Source organism: Pan paniscus, chromosome 2 (genome assembly GCF_029289425.2).
Source record: "Pan paniscus chromosome 2, NHGRI_mPanPan1-v2.0_pri, whole genome shotgun sequence".
NCBI classification, from domain to species: Eukaryota; Metazoa; Chordata; class Mammalia; order Primates; family Hominidae; genus Pan; species Pan paniscus.
Window position 1 is genome coordinate 134,004,104 of NC_085926.1, and position 14,718 is coordinate 134,018,821.

A 14,718-nucleotide genomic window follows, 5' to 3' on the forward strand; every position below is an offset into this window, starting at 1 on the left:
AGGCTGCAGTGCAGTGGCACGGTCTCGGCTCACTGCAAGCTCCGCCTCCCGGGTTCACGCCATTCTCCTGCCTCAGCCTCCCAAGTAGCTGGGACTACAGGCGCCCACCACCACGCCCGGCTAATTTTTTGTATTTTTAGTAGAGACGGGGTTTCACCATGTTAGCCAGTATGGTCTTGATCTCCTGACCTCATGATCCGCCTGCCACGGCCTCCCAAAGTGCTGGGATTACAGGCATGAGCCACCGCACCCAGCCATCCCCAGGAAGTTTTATGATTTTAGAGTGAAATGCCATGAAACCATTTTGTTCACATATAATTCACATTTTCTGAGAAATAGCATCATGTTAATAATAGTTGAACAAAATGAACTACACTGGCGAATTAATAGAGTACAGCTAATTATCTCTGCTGTAATATTTTCATGGCATTTGTATGTAACTTTACATTTGTTAAATTTCACTTTGTTATTAACATTGTGCTGCTTTATCTCCAATGCACAAAAGTGAATCCATTACTCAGAACTAGCCATTTAAGTATAAAATACTTGTGATAAAATGATGATAATATGGCAACTCAAAACAGCACCATAACATAAATAGTAAACAAGACCTAATTGGGAACATTTCACGTGAATATGTACTGAGATAAGTGAATAACCGCCATTGTGATAAACTCACAAAAAGGGCAAATAAAAAGTATAAAAACGATTATCTGGAAATAGAATTGTATTAGACTGGTTATCTTCTCCTCAGTGCCTTTTCTGTTATGAAACTTGGTCAAATAATGGCATGAAGTCATTGAAACTGTTGCATTATTTCAGAGTACAGTGAGTTTTTCTAGAACAAATGTAAAATAAGGCCTTCTAGTATGAAATTAACTTTGTTGTTAGACATAAAAGTGACCAAATTAAAAAGACATCATTCTCTACCCTGCTCACAGCAAAAACAGTTAAGATCACACTATTTCTAAGAAACATATAAAGATCAGCCTCAAAATTAATGACAGATATCTCAGAAAAAGCAAAATCAGTTACCATATGACTCTATTGAATGTTATATAATCTTCGTGGCATACAATATAGAAGAACAATTAATATGTTTGCATGCTAGTGTTACTCAGTTCTTTCAGTTTGCATTTGGAAGAAACCACTGACATAGAGTATGATCCAAGTATTAGCTTATGTGAGGTACATATATGATGAAGGAAAGTTAGAAAACTTTTATTTTCTATGTATCATTGAAAATCTATGTTACAGGAAAGGCTGTTTGTTTAGTTAATTATTTTGTCAGCTGTTTTTAGACTGGAAAGACAGACCATCAGCTATTTGTACAGCAAAGAAGGACATCATTACCCAAAATAAAGAGATTGAACCTAAAGTCAGTCTGTATTCTTATTTCCAAAAAGATTTAGAAGTTGAGAAATAAGCCTTTGATATTGAATGAAAATGAAGATTAGAAATACCAGCAAATCATAGCCGTTGAGTGCAGTTTTGCATGCTGTGCAAAAATTGCCAGTGAATAAAAGGTTTTGCTTATCCAAACCAACATATGCCAACTTTTGAGGAAAGAAGTGCTAACTTGAGTTTTTAAAATAAGCGATGAGATTTAAAATACTTCTTTATGACACTGGTGCTGGCAGTAGAGATATTTCTGTGGCTTGCTCCGATGGTGTGTCTTAGTGATATATTCAGTATCTTGATTGGCCAGAATCCACCACTGTAGGCTGAAATGCCAGGATTTTCCTTGTGGAGGGCAAGGTACTGATTTTCCTAAGATGACTAAGCTATAGTGGAGACTGCTCACACTAAGAGCTTACCAACTCTTCCCCCTTGAAAACTTTTCCTCTTAAGAGAGAAAAAAAAATTTTTGTTAGATATATTTTTTTAAAGTCCTAACTCTACAGAAGACCATAAGGAAATACTTTTCTGAGCCATGTTAACCAAAGAGTGAATTAGAAATCTGTTCACCACTCCTGCCAAGTGAGAGCCAGGCTTCCAGCATTGGAGTTTGTTCTTCTGTACACATACATAGTAAAAATTATTTGTAACTTCTATGTCTGTATTTAATTCATTTTTCAAAAACTATATGACAGAGCCATCAAACATTTCCATTCCTGGTGATCTATACTTGTGAATTAGAGATTTCTAATTCAATAGATACCAAGAAGAAAGGAAACTGACTTACAATTTAACTTATATATCAAGTTGACTAAAGATCCCTTGGTGAAAAATGGTCAGATTTCATTTATTTCACTAGCAGAAAATAGTTATTCTAATTATGATTTATTATAAAATTTTATTTGATATTTTAAATGATGATGAATTTTATTTACCTAGAAGAGAGCAGTTAGAAAAACAATAATAATTAGTGTAGAGTCAGCAGCTACATGCTTCACCACTAGATGGTGCTCCTGCCTCAGCCATCTAAAGTGCTGAATCAGTGATGTGGAAACCAACAAATGTGCTGATGAAGTGTGGCCACTGAATAAGGAGATTTAGGCTATGGAAAAATGGAATACAAATACGTTGTCTTATAGTATTAGATAAGTAGGTTAGCACAGGCTAAAAATAGGAAATGCCTAACAGTCAAACTGTTTGCAGATTTTAAAAATTCAAAAAGAAGAGGAGAAAAATAAAATAAGCACGAATGGATACAGATTATAAAGTTTTATAATTTTTAACACAGTAATTTCATAAATAATATAAAGTATTTGAGTATATAAATATAAATTTTAGATAGAAAACTCATACTTTAAGATAAATTTACATTCAGAATCAAGAAATAAGGACAAAAATCTTCAATAGAAAAATGTGGTTTAGTAATATATATTGAAATTGACTTTAACTTGAGAGAGGGGACATGGAATTATGATAAATGAAATTCTTAATGTTTATTTTCATACATAAATTTTCTGTGCTAAAAATCCTCCATCGTTTTTACATGAACTTCCGCCAAGCTAGTGCTAAGAATACAGTATTGAGTAAGACACGTTCTCTGTCCTCAGTGACCTCAGAGTCTGAGTGGTTGGGGCCAGTAGAGAAATTAGGCACTGCCTAGTCCCAGCTCCCACCTAATTCAGGAATCCTGTCAACTTCTTCCTAAATACTTGTGGTGAAAAGATGAAAAGAAACCCAGCCACTTCATACAAACTCATTGCTTTATAGGGCTAATTTTAGGAAAGTCTTCCTTATATTGAAGGATTTCAGTATAAATGCATTTCTGTCTAGCAGTTGTAATTCTTCCCTTTGGTGAAACACAGAACAAGTCAGCTTCTTCTTCCGCCCAATAGCCACTCAGATCTTGATCACATCTACACTCTAGTCTTATTTTTTCTCAAGATTAAACATTACTACATTAGTAGCATCTTTCACAATCATTTTGAATATAGTTACACTTACCTGTTTTGTGGTTTTTGCACATTATATATGATTCTATCTATAAATAATAGACAAAAATACTGATATATGTGAAATACTAATTAGAGACCTTTCTTGGGTTGACATTCATCTGCTATGCAAAACTCTGAGTAGAGTTCTTCAAATAGTTATGAAGCCAACCCGTATTTCTCTAACACAAAGATAATACAAAAATCTTTGTTATGTAACTTTCAAACCTCATTATTTTATCAAACAGTTATGAACCACCTGATATATAGAAAGCACCGTGGCTGGGCGCGGTGGCTCACGCCTGTAATCCCAGCACTTTGGGAGGCCGAGGCGGGTGGATCACAAGGTCAGGAGATGGAGACCATCCTGGCTAACACAGTGAAACCCCGTCTCAACTAAAAAACAAAAAATTAGCCGGGCATGGTGGCGGGCACCTGTAGTCCCAGCTACTCGGGAGGCTGAGGCAGGAGAATGGCGTGAACCCGGGAGGTGGAGCTTGCAGTGAGCCGAGATTGTGCCACTGCACTCCAGCCTGGGCGACAGGGTGAGACTCCGTCTCAGAAAGAAAAAAAAAAAAAAAAGCACCATAAAAGTTACTGGAATACAAGTCAAGAAAGACCTGGTCTCTTAGTGTTTGGAGGTGATGATGGTCAGGTGCACCAGTGTTTGGAATGTAACCACAGGGACAGCTAAAGGAGGCTCAGGTGGCAGTGGGAGCACAGAAGGCAGAGCTCTAGTCAGTTCCTGTCCTGGGGCCTCCCATGGAGCGTGGCACTTGAGCTCAATTCTGTAGGGTCAGAGGGGTTAGCACTGATAGCAGGGGTGGGGTAGTGAGCAATGGACAGCTGAAATCTAGACCTTCATCCTGATGCTAGTTTTTCCCTGTTTAGAACAGTTGAAGAATCACTCTCTCTGCTGAAGAATCCAGAAAAGAAAGGTGGTTTAGTCCCTTATTAGGCCTACTATTGAGAAAGATGTCCAAATATCTTGCCTTATTTGTTCTTCTCGCACCAAAATATCTTGAAAAAGAGATCTAATTTCTTCCATGATAAAACCACCAAAGATACAAGATTTCTGTATTATTAGACTATCAAAATAAAAGCAGAATGCACCCCCCCCCCACCCACCCAAAAAAAGCTGCTCAAATTGCTCTTTTTACCACTGCTTCCTTTGGGAGAAGAAAAATAATCAGTGAAAGGGAAATGAAGTGGGTAGGAATGACTGCAGGTAAAATTGTTAAGAATGCACTGTGACCTCCTACCTCCAGGATTGCAGCTTCCATCTTCCTTCTCTGATCTTCTACACCACAGCACACACATCCTCAATCTAGACACATTTGCTTCTTATCTCCTCTTCTCCCATTCTATCCAAGGTTTTCTCCAGAGTTGCAATTCTGCTAAACCCATTAAAACACCAGCTAATAACAAAGATGTTCATGCCCAAATAAAAGTTAGGATATAAATTATCCCAGATGTATTTGAATTTCCATAGAGTCTAGAAGACCAAGAGTCTTCAAGACTCAAGTGAATAAGGCTGTAATAACCAGAATAAGGCCCTCTTGAATCATACCACCTTGATAGCCATCCTTCTGACCAGTTAATCAATCATTAGGCCAACCCACCAGATACTTCCCACCTCATATGCCTTCCCAAAACATTGAGCCCCATAAGCATTACTTGAATCAGGCATCACTGTATAAATTAGAGGTAAACAAAAGAAGTGATGTGAAGGCAGTTGGGAAGTGAAGACTTGTGAGCAGAGAATGTTTTTTTATTCTTCTTGGAAGTACAGAGGCAAATCCAAAATATATAGATGTAGATTTAAAAATACAGTGCTGATTTTTACTAGGAATTACAGTTAACATAATCAAAAAGCTAAAAGTTAAATTGGTCCCAAGTATGTTCATAAAATGGCCTTTGAGAAAGTAGTGGAGATCTTTAATGTTTTTATTTGGTTTTATTTTCCTTTTGGAACCAGGTTATTCAGAGAATATTCTACACAGTCAACAGATCTTGGAGTGGAAAAATTACTTCGACAGAGATAAGAAAAAGCAACTTTTTGCAAGTATGCCTTTCATTAGAATTCATGTGTAATGAGCAATTTAGATAATTTTCTTACTTTATTTAACAAATATTTGAGCGCTTACTCTATTCAAAGCACTGTCACTACTTTCAGTCATTAAGCATTTATCAAATACCTGTTGTGGGATGCTGGAATGTTTTGGGTGAGGGGGTAAAAATGAAGAGAATAATAAGGGATCTCTGCCTGAAGGCATGCACTCTGGAGCAAAAGAGTGAAGTGTACAGACACTAAACCTGACTTGATAAATTCCATAGACATGGATAAAACGTACAGAGGCGGCTTCACAATAGATAAGCCTGGAGGGGTGGGCTGGGGCTAGGTTGGGAAGGGTGTTGGAAAGGCCTTGGAAGATTTTAAACTTGATCCTTTCAGCAATGACTCTGTATCCAGCACCTGCTAGAGAAAAGTACTAAAAATTCCTTTTAAGAAAGAATACATTTCATTCAATTATTTTATTCATATTACCAAATGAGAGAGAAAGTATTGACCACTAGTGGGAGCCTTTTACCGAAGTAATCTTCATGCCTGATTGTTTAAGCTTCTGTAAACATAAAGTGAAATTGTTCACACTTGGAAGAAAATGAAATGTTTTATTTTTAAGAATCATACTAAATGGAATTTAGGCTAATAATACAACCTTATTTACTCTTTATTTTTTCCTATCTTCATCTGAGACAGAGTAATGAAGACTTGGCAAAATTAGCAGTCCATGATGGATATACAAACTTTTTTTATTCTAAAATGAACAGTCATCATCACAGTCAGTGTTGATATTTATTGAACACCTGATGCCTGCCTGGGCTCTCAGTAGGTAATATGGGATGGGTTAAAATGGCAGTAATTCCATAATACCTCAAGAGTAATGATGATAATCCCCCACTTTCCTGAAGCACATTATAGGTTGTAGTTTCTGAATCATTTTTATAATCCATAGTTTTTTTTTTTTTTTTGAGACAGAGTCTTGCTCTGTTGCCCAGGCTGGAGTGCAGTGGTGCGATCTGGGTTCACCACAACGTCCACCTTCTGGATTCAAGTGATTCTTCTGCCTTAGCCTCCTGAGTAGCTGGGACTACAGGCGTGTGCCACCATGCCCAGCTCATTTTTGTATTTTTAGTAGAAATGGGATTTCACTGTGTTGGCCAGGCTGGTCTCCAACTCCTGACCTCATGATCCACCTGCCTCAGCCTCCCAAAGTCCTGGGATTACAAGCGTGAGCCACCATGCCTGGCCTAATCCATATTTTTTCTTTTTTGGCTTTTAAAATTAATCCATTTTTTTTTTTTTTACCAGTGATAAAATTTGAGGCCCAAATATACTTAAATGATTTGTATAAGATCACACAAAAGTAAGTTGCTGAACTGGAAAAAGAACTCAAGTGTTCTGCTTCCTAGAGCATGATTTATTTTCTCCTCCCTTTCCTTCCCTGCCCCTTTCCTTAGTCTTCCTCTTCATACTTAAACAATACTCATAAAACATTCAAATAATATGAGCACATCTAGAGTAATAAACAGAAGTCACTATTCTTCACTCTACCATTTTACCCCCTTTCCCCAGAGGGGGACCCATATCATCTGTGGTTTTATTCTCTTATAAATATATACATGTAGTATATAGTTTTGTTTTGTATGGCTGCTATTTTGAGGGTTTTCAAAAAATATATGGGTTCATACTATTCTCTTAACTTGGTTTTTTCACTTAACAGTGTCTCAGGGTTTTTTTCATTTCCATTCATATAAGTCTATCTCATTCTTTCAACTACTGCATAATCAATTGCATGGCTAAAGTGTAATTAATTACATATTCCTCTATTGATGTCCAAATCGTTTTCAGATTTCCTCTATTAACAGTGATGCAGTGAACATCCTTGTATGGGGTATGAGTAAGAATGTCTCTAGAATAGACCACTGGAGGGAAAATCCTGGATCAAATAGTATGTGCATTTTTAATTTGGTGGATTCTGCCAAGTTACCCTCCAAAAAGCCTGCACTACTTTCACTTACATACTCACCAACAAAAGTTGCTGTCGTCTTCATTTTATGCCAATCCAGTGGGTAAAAATAATAGCGCTTTGCTTCTAAATATGTGCTTTATTGAAAGTGTTCTGCTTCTTACATATCAAAGGACATTTTATAAAACAAAATAATATGAGCAAGTTTGGAAGACAGAAGAAAAACCATATTTTATCACCCTTATACAACTAGTATCATTTTTGTCTGTATTCATCTAGTCTTATTCATATGTATATATGCATTTTTAGGATTTTATGTAGTTCTTAGTGGGTACAATCTTGTATCCTATATTTTGTACTTACCATATCTTGGTTTTCAGTGTAAACTTTATAATTTTTACTAGCTGCATAATTTTCTATCCAGCAGATTTACCATAACTTAATAATAATTTATGTTGTTGTTAGTTTGCCAAAGCACTTTGGTTTTCCAGTGTTTATATTTTAAAAAATAATTTTTTGTCAGAATACTAACATTTGTGTTATGAAATAGTCCTCTTTGTCCCTCATGTGTTTCTTTTTTCTTTTTTTTTTTCTTTGAGATGGAGTTTTGCCCTGTCGCCCAGGTTGGAGCACAGTGGCGCGATCTCGGCTCACTGCAACCTCTGCTTCCCGGTTTCAAGCAATTCTCTGCCTCAGCCTCCCAAGTAGCTGGGATTACAGGCACCTGCCACCACACCCAGCTAATATTTGTATTTATAGTAGAGACGGGGTTTCACCATCTTGGCCAGGCTGGTCTTGAACTCCTGACCTCATGATCCACCTGCCTCAGCCTCCCAAAGTGCTGGGATTACAGGCATGAGCAACCACACCCTGCCTGCTTATGTTTTTCACCTTGCATTCCATATTAATATTGATACCTGTTTATTTTTGTTAACATTTAACCGTGTATGTTTGTCCATCTTTTTTTTAACCTTCCTTATTTTTTTTAGATGTATCCCTTATAGATGCATATAGATAGATCTGTTTTGGGGTCATGGTTTTGATACTCAATCAAAAACATATTTTAATAGGGAGATGTATCACTTATCTTTATTGTGACTATTCATATATCTGATTTTATTTCTGCCATTTCATTTTTTTATATTTCTTACATTCTTTTGTGCTTTTATTTTTCTTTCTGAATCTTTCACTTCTGAATATGTCTTTATTTATCTGCCCACTTATATAATAATTTGGCTGACAACAGAATTGTGGGTTCAGTATCATTGATTCTGGATTTTGCCGTAGGGGAGTACAGTGAGTCAGGGAAGACCCAGGTTTACTTCCAGCTCAGGGCCCTGCATCTCTACCTGCCATGCCTATGCCAGGCCACCATGTATCATCACTATTGTATATATGAGTAACCTTTGTGATATAAACTTAATTTTATTACAAAATGAAACCCTATATGTTGATGCCTACCCCTCTTAATATTGCTCACATAACTTTGAAAATTAAAAACAGTATTTGTTTCTGGCCAAATAATTAAGACTATGATCTAATTGTTCTTTTCATGCCAGTCTCTGACCTCTGACCAACTATAGTCCCCAAGGTAATGGTACTTCCCTTCCCCTGCTTTTACATCCTCCACAGCATCCAACCCTTCACTGAGCATATTACAGAGCTCAGTAAATGCTTATAGGTTGATTGGTTGATTAAAGGTAGGATGAGGTTGCCTGTTAAAGGGTTTCTGATTTGGTACCAGAAAAAAATTTTAAATTCAGTTTAAAACAGAAATTCGCTAGACTCTGCACAGTGGCCAAAGCTGCTTTTTCATAATGTTTAAATTCTTCTTTTCATATAATTTCAGACCCTAGCACTTTTGGAAGAAGAGGAAGATATAAACCAAATTACAGATTACTTCTCCTATGAACATTTCTATGTTATTTATTGTAAATTCTGGGAACTAGATACTGATCACGACCTCTACATCAGCCAGGCCGATCTGTCTCGATACAATGACCAGGGTAAGTGATTCTGTAGATGCTAAGACTTAACCATTTTAAAGAGTGTTATATAAATTATCACTACTCATTATGAGAAATTCCCGTTTGCTAAATTCTAAACCTAATCAAGTCCTCTTTACAGGCCAATAATTTTTAAGAGGGGATGAGTGAAGATAATATAATTTTTTATTAAATTAATAAAAGGCCAGATGTAGGAGAAGGAGTTTGGAAGTAAGTAACCAATCACAGTCTTAGTTTTGATAAAGCGATGAGTCTTTATACTGGTGTGTATTTTCTGATGATGAATTGAATAAGATCCACACCTGTTTAAATCTGTTTGAAAGAGAATATGTATACACCTTTATAACCCTTCCCACTTAACAATATTTCTGTAAAAAGCCAAGCATGAAAATAATGTTTTTAACTTGCCAAGTTTTATTTTCAAGGACTCACAAAAATTTACTTTTGGAAATTTTGTTCCAGAAAGATATGTCTCTGCAGATGAATTTTGTGTGCTTTCTTTTGTCAGAAAACAAAAAATTACATATCACATGATAATATCCTTTTTACTTCATTTTTGCCAGCGGTAAATCTAGAACCTATTGCCTACTGATTTAATATCCTTGTTTTTTTTGAGACAGCGTCTCACTTTGTCACCTAGGCTGGAATGCAGAAGCATGAACACAGCTCACTGTAACCTCAACCTCTTGGGCTCAAGCCATCCTACCACCTCAGCCCCTAAGTAGCTGGGACTACAGGCACATGCCACCATACCTGGCTATTTTTTTTGTATTTTTTTGTAAAGATGGTGATATGGTTTGGCTATGTTCCCGCCCGAATCTCATCTTGAATTGTAGCTCCCATAATCCCCACCTGTTGTGGCAGGGACCTGGTGGCAGGTAATTGAATCATGGGGGTGGGTCTTTCCCATGTAGTTCTCATGATAGTGAATAAGTCTCATGGGAGCTGATGGTTTTATAAAGGGGAGTTCCTCTGCACATGCTCTCTTGCCTGCCACCATGTAACATGTGCTGTTGCTTCTCCTTTGCCTTCCGCCATGATTGTGAGGCCTTCTCAGCCATGTGGAACTATGAGTCCATTAAACTCTTTCCATTATAAATTACCCAGTCTCAGGTATGTCTTTACTAGCAGCATGAGAACAGACTAATATAGTAAATTGGTACCAGTAGCATGGGGCGCTGCTGTAAAGATACCCAAAAATGTGGAAGGGACTTTGGAACTAGGTAATAGGCAGAGGTTGGAACAGTTTGGAGGGCTCAGATAAAGACAGGAACATGTGGGAAAGTTTGGAACTTTCTAGAGACTTGAATGGCTTTAACCAAAATGCTGATAGTGATATGGACAATAAAATCCAGGCTGAAGTGATCTCAGGTGGAGATGAGGAACTTGTTGGGAACTGGAGTAAAGGTCACTCTTGCTATGCAAAGAGACTTGGCATTTTGCCCCTGCCCTAGAGATCTGTGGAACTTTGAACTTGAAAGAGATGATTTGGGGTATGTGGTGGAAGAAATTCCCAAGCAGCAAAGCATTCAAGAAGTGACAGTGCATAAAAGTTTGGAAAATTTGCTGCCCGATAATGCAGTAGAAAATAAAAACCCATTTTCCGGGGAGAAATTCAAGCCCACTGCAGAAATTTGCATAAATAATGGGGAGTCAAATGCTAATCACCAAAACAATGGGGAAAATGTCTCCAGGGCATGTCAGAGACCATCATGACAGCCCCTCCCATCACAGGCCTGGAGGCCTAGGAGGGAAAAATGGTTTTCTGGGCCAGGCCTGGGGCCCCCGCTGCTCTATGCAGCCTCTGAACATGGTGACCTGCATCCCAGCTGTTTCAGCTCCAGCCATGGCTTAAAGGGGCCAACAAACAGCTCAGGCCGTTGCTTCAGAGAATGCAAACCCCAACCCTTGGTGGCGTCCACGTGGTGTTGGTTCTGTGGGTACACAGAAGTCAAGTATTGAGATTTGGGAACCTCCACCTAGATTTCAGAGGATGTATAAAAACACCTGGATGTCCAGGCAGAAATTTGCTGCAGGGGCAGAGCCCTCATGGAGAACCTCTGCTAGGGCAGTGTGGAAGGGAAATGTGGGGTTGAAGCCCCCACAGAGTCCCTACTGGGACACTGCCTAGTGGAGCTATGAGAAGAGGGCCACAATGCTCCAGGCCCCAGAATGGTAGATCCACCAATAGTTTGCACCATGCACCTGGAAAAGCCACAGATACTCAATGCCAGCCCATGAAAGCAGCAAGGAGGGGAGCTGTACCCTACAAAGGCACAGGGGTGGACCTGCCCAAGGCCATGGGAACCTGCCTCTTGCATCAGTGTGCCATGGATATGAGACAGAGTCAAAGGAGATCATTTTGGAACTTTAAGGTTTAATGACTGCAGTATTGGATTTCAGACTTGCATCGGGCCTGTAGCCCCTTTGTTTTGGCTGATTTCTCCCATTTGGAACAGGTGTATTTACCCAATGCCTGTATCCCTGTTGTATCTAGGAAGTAACTAACTTGCTTTTGATTTTACAGGCTCATAGGTGGAAGGAAGTTGGGTTGTCTCAGATGAGACTTTGGACTATGGACTTTTGAGTTAATGCTAAAATGAGTTAAGACTTTGGGGGGACTGTTGCGAAGGCATGATTGGTTTTGAAATGTGGGGACCTGAGATATGGGAGGAGCCATGGTTGGAACAATATGGTTTGGCTCTGTCCCCACCCAAATCTCATATTGAATTGTAGCTCCCATAATCCCGATGTGAAATGGGAGGGACCAGGTAGGAGTTAATTGAGTCATGGGGGCGGGTCTTTCCTGTGCTGCTCTCGTGATAGTGAGTAAGTCTCATGAGAGCTCATGGTTTTAGAAAGGGGAGTTCCCCCACACACACCCCTGCTGCCATGTAAGATGTGCCTTTGCTTCTCCTTTGCCTTCCACCATGATTGTGAGGCCTCCCCAGCCATGTGGAACTATGAGTCCATTAAACCTCTTTCCTTTATAAATTACCCAGTCTCAGGTATGTCATTTTTAGCAGCGTGAGAACAGACTAATACAGATGGGGTTTCGCCTTGTTGCCCAGGCTGGTCTCGAACTCTTGGGTTCAAGTGATCCACTCGCTTTGGCCTGCCAAAGTGCTAGGATTACAGGCATGATCCACCACACCTGGCCTGATTTAATATTAACTAAGCACTAAGATACATTGATTCATTCTTCTCTCATAAGATTGTCCCTGTTCTGTCCTTAAATGCCTTCTCAGGCACTGTTGATTTTTAAATGATACTTTAGCTTATTAGATATAGCAGAGTATGAATCTTAAATAAATGCATTGAATTTTGTTTTTGTTTTTTGGTATGGCTGTTACTAATGGTATGCATCTTAAGAAAAGGCTCATCAGGCAGGGGGCAGTGGCTCATGCCTGCAATACCAGCACTTTGGGAGGCCAAAGCGAGTGGATCACTTGAACCCAAGAGTTCGAGACCAGCCTGGGCAACATGGTGAAACCCTGTCTCTACAAAAAATACAAAAATTAAAAATTAAAAAATGTCTTTCAAATGACAAAATAAATACAAATATTAGTCAGATGTGGTAGCACATGCCTGTAGTCCCAGCTACTCAGGAGGCTGAGATGGGAGGATCTCCTGAACCTGGGGAAGTTGAGGATGCAGTGAGCCATGATGGTGCTGCTACACTCCAGCCTGAGCGACAGGGAGACCCTGTCTCAAAGAAAAAAAAAAAGGTTTGTTGTATATGATGTTAGGTTTCATAGAGCTTTGCGTATTTAAGAAATAAAGTTGGCCAGGCGCGGTGGCTCACGCCTGTAATCCCAGCACTTTGGGAGGCCAAGGCAGGTGGATTACTAGGTCAGGAGTTCAAGACTAGCCTGACCAACATGGTGAAACCCCATCTCTACTAAAAATACAAAAATTAGCCGGGTGTGGTGGTGCGTGCCTGTAATCCTAGCTACTTGGGAGGCTGAGGCAGGAGAACCGCTTGAACCCAGGAGGCAGAGGTTGCAGTAAGCCGAGATCACACCACTGTACTCCAGCCTGGGCGACAGAGCGAGAAGGGGCCACTGAATACTCCATAATTATCCACTCACCAGACTGTCCCTAATGAGATAACATAGAATAACATGATCTTCAATTTTAGGAAGCTAAACCTTCCCAAGCTAAAAAATGCCTTTAAAAAAAGATTTTGGCTTTACAATTAAATATCCTTGCCTTTCCTATATAGCCCTCTTTTTTTCTATCTAGTACAAGTTAACCCCATAAACCAATGTTCAGCAAAATATAGAAGATCTTTATATAAGCTTTGGTGTGTGGCCAGGCACGGCTGTTCCAATACACATATTCCCAACTTTCTTTGGCCAAACCAATTTACCTTTATGCTAACTGTACCTAACTATGTGCAGAAGAATTCGATGCTGATAGCTGCTAAGTCCCTAATGACCTTATTGATGATCCTGAAATTTTAGTGTGCATGCCATTGCCTGGGGCTTCTGTTAAAGAACAGGCTGGGCATGGTGGCTCACGCCTGTATTCCTAGCACTTTGGGAGGCTGAGGTGGGCAGATCACCTGAGGTTGTGAGTTCAAGACCAGCCTGCCCAACATGGAGAAACCCCATCGCTAATAAAAATACAAAAAAATTAGCCAGGTATGGTGGCACATGCCTGTAATCCCAGCTACTCGGGAAGCTGAGGCAGGAGAATCACTTGAATCCGGGAGGCGGAGGTTGCAGTGAGCCGAGATCACGCCATTGCACTCCAGCCTGGGCAACAGGAGCAAAACTCTGTCTCAAAAATAAATAAATAAATGAAAGAACAGGTCTCTAGTCGTGTCTCTCTCTCTCTCTCTCTCTCTCTCTCTCTCTCTCTCTCTCTCTCTCTCACCAACATGCTAACTTAAGCCACGATTATCTATGTGAATAAAACTTAATGATGGAATTTCTAAAAATCTTATGTTATATCATGTTAAACCCTGGGCTTTTATAAAATGGGAATATAAGAAAAGTATGTTTGTAGTGTGTTTGAGTAGCTTTTAAAAAAACTACTTGAAAGCATTCTCTATTGTTTTAACTTCATTTTGTTTTACTTTACATTGTTTTAGGAGCTTACACAATCAGTTCCCCCTTGAATTTAAGGATAAAACTTGTCTTGTTTATAGGAAAATTGGTCTCATTGGATAAGATCAAAACAAATCCTATATATTTTTGTCCTAGCTGTCAGGATGTTCAGACCTAACTTAGCATTCAACTATATTAATACTTCCCAGATGTCAGCCACATTCATTTGCCTGTTATTTTT

General features: G+C 39.0%; 1 protein-coding gene across 6 annotated transcripts in view; it reads left to right on the forward strand.

Annotated features, from left to right (window-relative positions):
* PPP2R3A (protein phosphatase 2 regulatory subunit B''alpha) overlaps positions 1–14,718 on the forward strand; it is a 182,182-nt gene that overhangs the window by 107,227 nt on the left and 60,237 nt on the right. For all 6 annotated transcript variants that reach the window (XM_034957441.3, XM_063602939.1, XM_034957444.3 and 3 more), the window contains 2 exons: positions 5,365–5,451; positions 9,267–9,423. In XM_034957441.3, the coding sequence (XP_034813332.2) occupies positions 5,365–5,451; positions 9,267–9,423 (244 nt within the window). The remainder of the gene's footprint in view (positions 1–5,364; positions 5,452–9,266; positions 9,424–14,718) is intronic.